This window comes from Nothobranchius furzeri, chromosome 12, assembly GCF_043380555.1.
Source record: "Nothobranchius furzeri strain GRZ-AD chromosome 12, NfurGRZ-RIMD1, whole genome shotgun sequence".
Lineage (NCBI taxonomy): Eukaryota > Metazoa > Chordata > Actinopteri > Cyprinodontiformes > Nothobranchiidae > Nothobranchius > Nothobranchius furzeri.
Genome location: NC_091752.1, coordinates 44,407,716 through 44,413,715, shown reverse-complemented (window position 1 = coordinate 44,413,715; position 6,000 = coordinate 44,407,716). Strand labels below are relative to the sequence as shown.

Genomic DNA, 6,000 nt, shown 5'->3' with positions numbered 1-6,000 from the left:
GTCTTTCTAAACACGCGCAAGATGCTTTTTCGCGTTCACGGATAGTTTAAAACATGTGTGGAGGGCTTTTTTTGCGCTAGTGGATGGGAACTTATCCTCTCACGGATGTTGAATTATCTTCTCGTGATTGTGCGTGCTCTCGCGAGACCTTATTGACATAAAATTGACTCCATACATTTGTTTTATAAAGCACTAGACTATTTTTCCAGGAGAATCTTGGTGTGACTTTCGACCCAGCTCTCACACTCGATTCTCACGTCAGCTCTCTTGTTCGCTCATCCTTCTTCTATCTCAAGAACATTGCTCAGCGGAGTCCCATTCTGTCCTGCTCTGAACTTGAGACAGTTATCCACACCTTCATCTCCTCACGCTTAGACTACTGCAACTCTCTTTTCACGTGTCTGAGCAGAACCTCCCTGAACCGTCTACAGGTGGTTCAGAACGCCTGTTCTCGGCTTCTGACCAAGTCCTCCAGATACACCCACATCACCCCACTTCTCCTCCAGCTTCACTGGCTGCCAGTCAACTTCAGGGTTCATTTCAAGATCCTGTTTCTGGTCTATAGGGCCTTACATGGACAAGCACCATCTTACATTGGTGATCTTCTTAGTCCCTACACCCCCAGCAGGTCCCTGAGGTCCAGTGATCAAAGCCTACTGGTTGTGCAGCGCACCAGGCTAAAGACCAAAGGTGACAGATCATTTGCTGCTGTGGCCCCCAGACTCTGGAACTCTCTCCCTCAGAGTCTGAGATCAGTGGACTCAGTGGTCTTAAAAAGCAGCTGAAAACTCACTTGTTCAAGCTGGTTTTTGTGTGACCTTCATCACCTTCTCCTTATTCTGTTCTTAGGACCAATTCTGACTTTCCTGGGATCCGCTGATTGTCGTTTTCTCATAATTTTCTCTTTTCCTTTTCCCCCTTTTTTCTCAAAATTTATTTATTTTATAATTTTTAATCTTTTTTAAAATCTTTTTCTATTTGTACATTTTTCTTGTGATGTGCCTCGTGATTTTTATCTTGACAGATGCTATATAAAAGACAATTTCTTCTTTCTTCTTCTTCAACTTGTTTAACAGGTTTAGAGTCTGGGGTTCCATCCTGTCAGAGGAGGAGCTGAGCTCTGTAGGAGGAAACAGAGGGTGGGACCTCCTTCTCCTCCTTTATAAGCAGCTGGGGGCCGAGCAGGGCTCCACTCTGCAGACATGACAGTGGTGGGAGAATTGGTTCTGGTTTTGGGTTTACTGGTGAGTGGTCACTGTGAAGTGAGAGCACGTGACCCCGAGGTAGAGGAGGAGGAGGAACTGGGAGGAAGAGGAGGATGGGAAGGGGTGATGGAGACCCCTCTGACTGACTCCTCCGTTCGATCTGGGTGAGTCCAGAATAAAGAGTTTAATTTTACTTTAAAACATCTTCCATGAGGAGGAGAAAATGTTGGAACATCTATCTGAGTCAGGCTTTTTGTATCCGTGCTTTTATTCACTCCTCCCTGTCATATGGTCAATTTGATGGTTTAGACTTTGGGCTCCTTTTTGTGAACATATTTTATTATTTTGAGTGAAAACTGAAGCAACAAGCTGACTAATGAGCCGTTACCACCCAGACTGCACTCAGATGGGGGCTGTAGGAAGGAAGACAGCAGCAAATGTTTATTGAAATCTTTGTTAAGGCAGAGCCCATTAAGATAAACATTTCATTTTGCATCATACTATTTTCCTCTCTGTTCTCTTGTTTATTTTGTGAACGCAGCTCAGTGTAAACCAGCAGTAACGTCCAGATTCAATCACAGACATTTGTTTGTTTTTATTCTATGTTGTTTTTTGTTTCACTCATTTTTTTTTATTAGCTGATCTTTTTATTTTGTTTTGTGACCGTTTGTGTCTCATATTACTCATTTTTTCATATATCCTTTCATGTACAGACTTACTTGTTTTTCTCAGAAAGTCATTCATTTGACTGGATATGAATCAACATTTTCTGGTAAAATAAATTTCTGTTTGAAAAAGTGAAATGTGACGATTATTCGTTGTTATGCTGTGATGATTCTCAGTTGGACTCTAGTTCTGAGCCATAGCCACACATCAGGCTGCTGATTCTCTGATAGTCATTCCTCAGGGCTCTTAGGAAAACACCCTAACCCTAACCCTCCCCCATGACAGCATCTACTAATTGAGCTCATTGTTTTGTAATGAGAAGCAGGTTTGGAGAGTTTCTGGGTTTTCTGTTTCTGTTATCTCTGAGGGGTGATCGATGTCAGCAAAGGGGTTACCTGTTTCAGAGGTCAGAGGTCAACAGGTGGTGGAGCTATAACGAAGTTAGTTGTCTTAAGAGATGGAGATTCTAAATGACCTTGGAGGTGATTTTAGCTAGTATTTTCTAACAGCTCTGTTTTTTATGATATTAACCCTTTGATGCATGAATTATGAAATCTTCAACCATGATTTTTTAACAATTTTTTTCATTCGTCTTTAGGTGTGAATGAAACAAATTTCAACAAATATTTTTTGTAAAATTTTATAATTTACAAATATTTTATTACATGTCCATCTCAGTGGATAGCGCGCATTCTGAGCATGAAATATGTTGGCTTGGCTTACTGAAGTCCAAATGGAGGAGCTTAAATGCAATAAAGTCTCCAACAGCTGTGCTTAATAGCAAAAACAAATAAATAACAATTTTGAGTACCTGTCCACTGTAGTGACCATTAGGCATCAAAGGGTTAATATTTTTGCTGCACCCTGAGATAGTGGCAGAGGAGTTAGGTGTCCACCTCGTAACCACAGGGTTGCAGGTGTGTGACCCATCTGTTGCAGTTGTAGTGTCCTTGAGCAAGACACGTTACCCTTCTCAGCTGCTGGTGGTGGTCGGAGGGACCAGTGGAGCCTGGTGGCTATGGTGTGGTTCATCACCACTAGTGTTTGAGTGTGACTGGGTGAATGACTGGTTGTTCTAAAGTGCCTTGGGGGGTTGAACCCTAGAAGGTGCTGTATGAAATACAAGCATATGACCATCAGTTTAAGTTGAGAGGAGATTAATGTGCATCAAATATCTGAAACAGCTAGACAAACACAAAGCCAAGAGAAGATACAAGCTAAAAGAGAAAGACTATAAATGAACCCTGCGATGGACTGGCAACCTGTCCAGGGTGTACTCTGCATGTTTGCCCAAAGACAACTGGAGATAGGTACCAGCCCCCCGTGTGTCAGACTCGAAGACTGGGTTCGGGAGTAAGAGCTTTTATTAGAGACTGCTGGCTGCAAGCGATGCTGAAAAGGCTGACGGGAGGATGAGGTCTGAGTTAGAAAGGTGGAGATTTAACTGTCTTAGCTTCTGAATACTCTGATCATGGAACACGGTGGAACGATGACTGAGTGAAGAGCCGGTGTGGCGTCTTCCATATATAGACATGGATGACGCAGGTGCAACGTGGAGGGAATCCCCGCGAGGGGCATGCTGGGTAATGGTCCGAGACAGAAGCCGGTCAGCTGGGAGACGCCGGCCTGGGGGCTTGGACTCTGACAGGACCCCCCGGTCCAGGGACGGCTCCAGAAGTCCCCGGGCCACCTCGGTGGGCCCAGAAGTCCGAGATGAGGGCAGGGTCCAAGATGGAGCGGGCCGGCTCCCAGGAGCGTTCCTCTGGGCCGTAGTCCGCCCAATCCACAAGGTACTGCCAACCCCGACCCCGGCGGCGAGCGTCCAGAATGCGCCGGACGGTGTAGATGGGCTCACCGTCAAGGAAGCGGGCCGGCGGAGGCGCCGGAGCCCGAGGCGGCAGGAGTGAGGATTCCACATAAGGTTTGAGCCGGGAGGTGTGGAAGGTGGGATGGACGCGAAGGCTTGTAGGCAGCCGCAGCCGGTACGTGTCCGGGTTGATTACCTTCTGCACGGGGTAGGGTCCGAGGAACCGGGGAGCGAGCTTCCTGGAACCGGCGCGGACCCGGAGGCCTGCCGTGGACACCCAGACCCTGTCCCCTGGAGCATAGGAGGGGCCCGGGCGGTGCCTGCGGAGGTGTTGGCGGGAGTAACGGGCGTTGGCCCGGGTGATGGAGGCCCGCGCCTTGATCCATGCATTTTTGCAGCGCCTCACCAGGGATTGAGCGGCCGGCACCGCGACTTCGGGTTCCTGGTGGGCAAAGACCGGGGGCTGATAGCCATAGCAGACCTCGAAAGGGGACATCTGAGTGGCCGAGGAGGTGTGGAGATTATGAGACAGCTCCGCCCAGAGGAGGTACTTAGGCCACTGCGAGGGCTGCGCCGAAACAAAGCAGCGGAGGTACCGGCCCAACTGTTGGTTTGCCCGCTCCGTTTGACCATTGGTCTGTGGGTGGTAGCCCGAAGACAGGCTGACAGAGGCTCCCACTAGATGGCAGAAGGCTTTCCAGAAACGGGCCGTGAACTGGGGACCACGATCCGAGACCACGTCTACCGGGAACCCGTGGAGGCGCACCACGTTCTCCAGAAACAGTTCTGCAGTGCGTCGGGCCGAGGGGAGGCCCGGGAGGGCGATGAAGTGAACAGCCTTGGAAAACCGGTCAGTGACCGTCAGGATGGTGTCGAGGTCATTGACCGGCGGGAGACCCTTGACAAAGTCCAGCCCCACATGGGACCAGGGGCGGCTGGGCACCGGAAGAGGTCTGAGGGTGCCAACCGGAGCCTGGGTGGATGCCTTAGAGCGGGCGCAGACGTCACAAGCGCTCGTGTATTCCTTAACATCCCTCTCCATGCGTGGCCACCAGAGAGCCCGTTTAAGGAACCTGAGAGTCCGAGAGAAGCCTGCGTGACCAGACAGGCGTGATGAGTGGGCCCAGGACAACGCTTCACTGCGACAGGCCGAGGGGACGTAGAGCCGACCGGCGGGGGTCTCTGGTGGCGCTGGGTCACCCTGGAGGGCGTTTTGGATGGCCTCCTCCAACGGCCACCCAAGGTGGGCCACAAAACGGTGCTCCGGGAGGATGGGCGCCGGCTCGGACGTGGGTGCTGAATGGGTGAACTGGCGGGAGAGGGCGTCCGCCTTCTGGTTCTTTGTCCCGGGGCGATAAGCGAGATGGAACTCGTAGGGTTCGAAGAAGAGGGCCCAGCGTGCCTGGCGAGGATTTAACTGCTTGGCGGACCGTATGTGGGTTAGGTTCTGGTGGTCAGTCCAGATGGTGAACGGCTGAGTGGTGCCCAGAAGCCACTGCCTCCATTCCTCCAACGCCCATTTTATGGCTAGCAGTTCACGATCCCCCACGCCGTACTTCTGCTGGGTGGTGGAGAACTTCCTGGAGAAGTAGGCGCAGGGATGTAGCCTGTCGTCGGGGCCGCCTTGGGACAGGATGGCGCCGGCGCCGACATCCGAGGCGTCGACCTCGACCACAAAAGGGACTGCCTGGTCCGGGTGGCGCAGGATAGGAGCCGATGTGAAACGAGCAACTAGGTAGTGGAAGGCCCGAACGGCGTCTGGGGTGAGCCGGAACGGTTGACCAGGAGGGCTCGGTCGGGTGAGAGAAGTGAGAGGTGCTACAATGGTGCTAAAGTCTTTGATAAATCGACGGTAGAAGTTGCAGAAACCCAGAAAACTCTGCAGTTGCTTTAGGCTGGTAGGTAGGGGCCAGTCCTTAACTGCCTGGACTTTCTGAGGGTCCATGGTTAGACCCTGATCCGAGATCAGGTAGCCCAGGAATGAAACGGACCTCTGGTGGAAGGAGCACTTCTCGGGCTTGCAGAACAGGTTGTTGTCCAGGAGCCGGGTCAGGACCGCGCGAACATGGTGGTGGTGTTCAGCCTCTGACTTGGAGTATATCAGGATGTCGTCCAGGTAGGCAAACACCCACCGTCCCAACATGTCACGGAGGACATCATTGATGAAGCGTTGGAAAACGGCGGGGCTATTGCACAGTCCGAAGGGCATGACCTGGTACTCCCAGTGACCGGTGGGGGTGATGAACGCCGTCTTCCACTCATCTCCAGCTTTGATACGGACCAGGTTGTAGGCGCTCCGGAGGTCCAGCTTGGTGAAAATCC

General features: G+C 51.2%; 1 protein-coding gene across 1 annotated transcript in view; it reads left to right on the top strand.

Moving 5' to 3' along the window:
• Nucleotides 1-1,172: 1,172 nt before the first annotated feature.
• LOC107397085 (multimerin-2) overlaps nt 1,173-6,000 on the top strand; it is a 75,656-nt gene continuing 70,828 nt past the window's right edge. Inside the window, exon 1 of the mRNA XM_015976982.3 lies at nt 1,173-1,369. Coding sequence (XP_015832468.3) covers nt 1,203-1,369 — 167 coding nt within the window. The 5' untranslated portion in view covers nt 1,173-1,202. The remainder of the gene's footprint in view (nt 1,370-6,000) is intronic.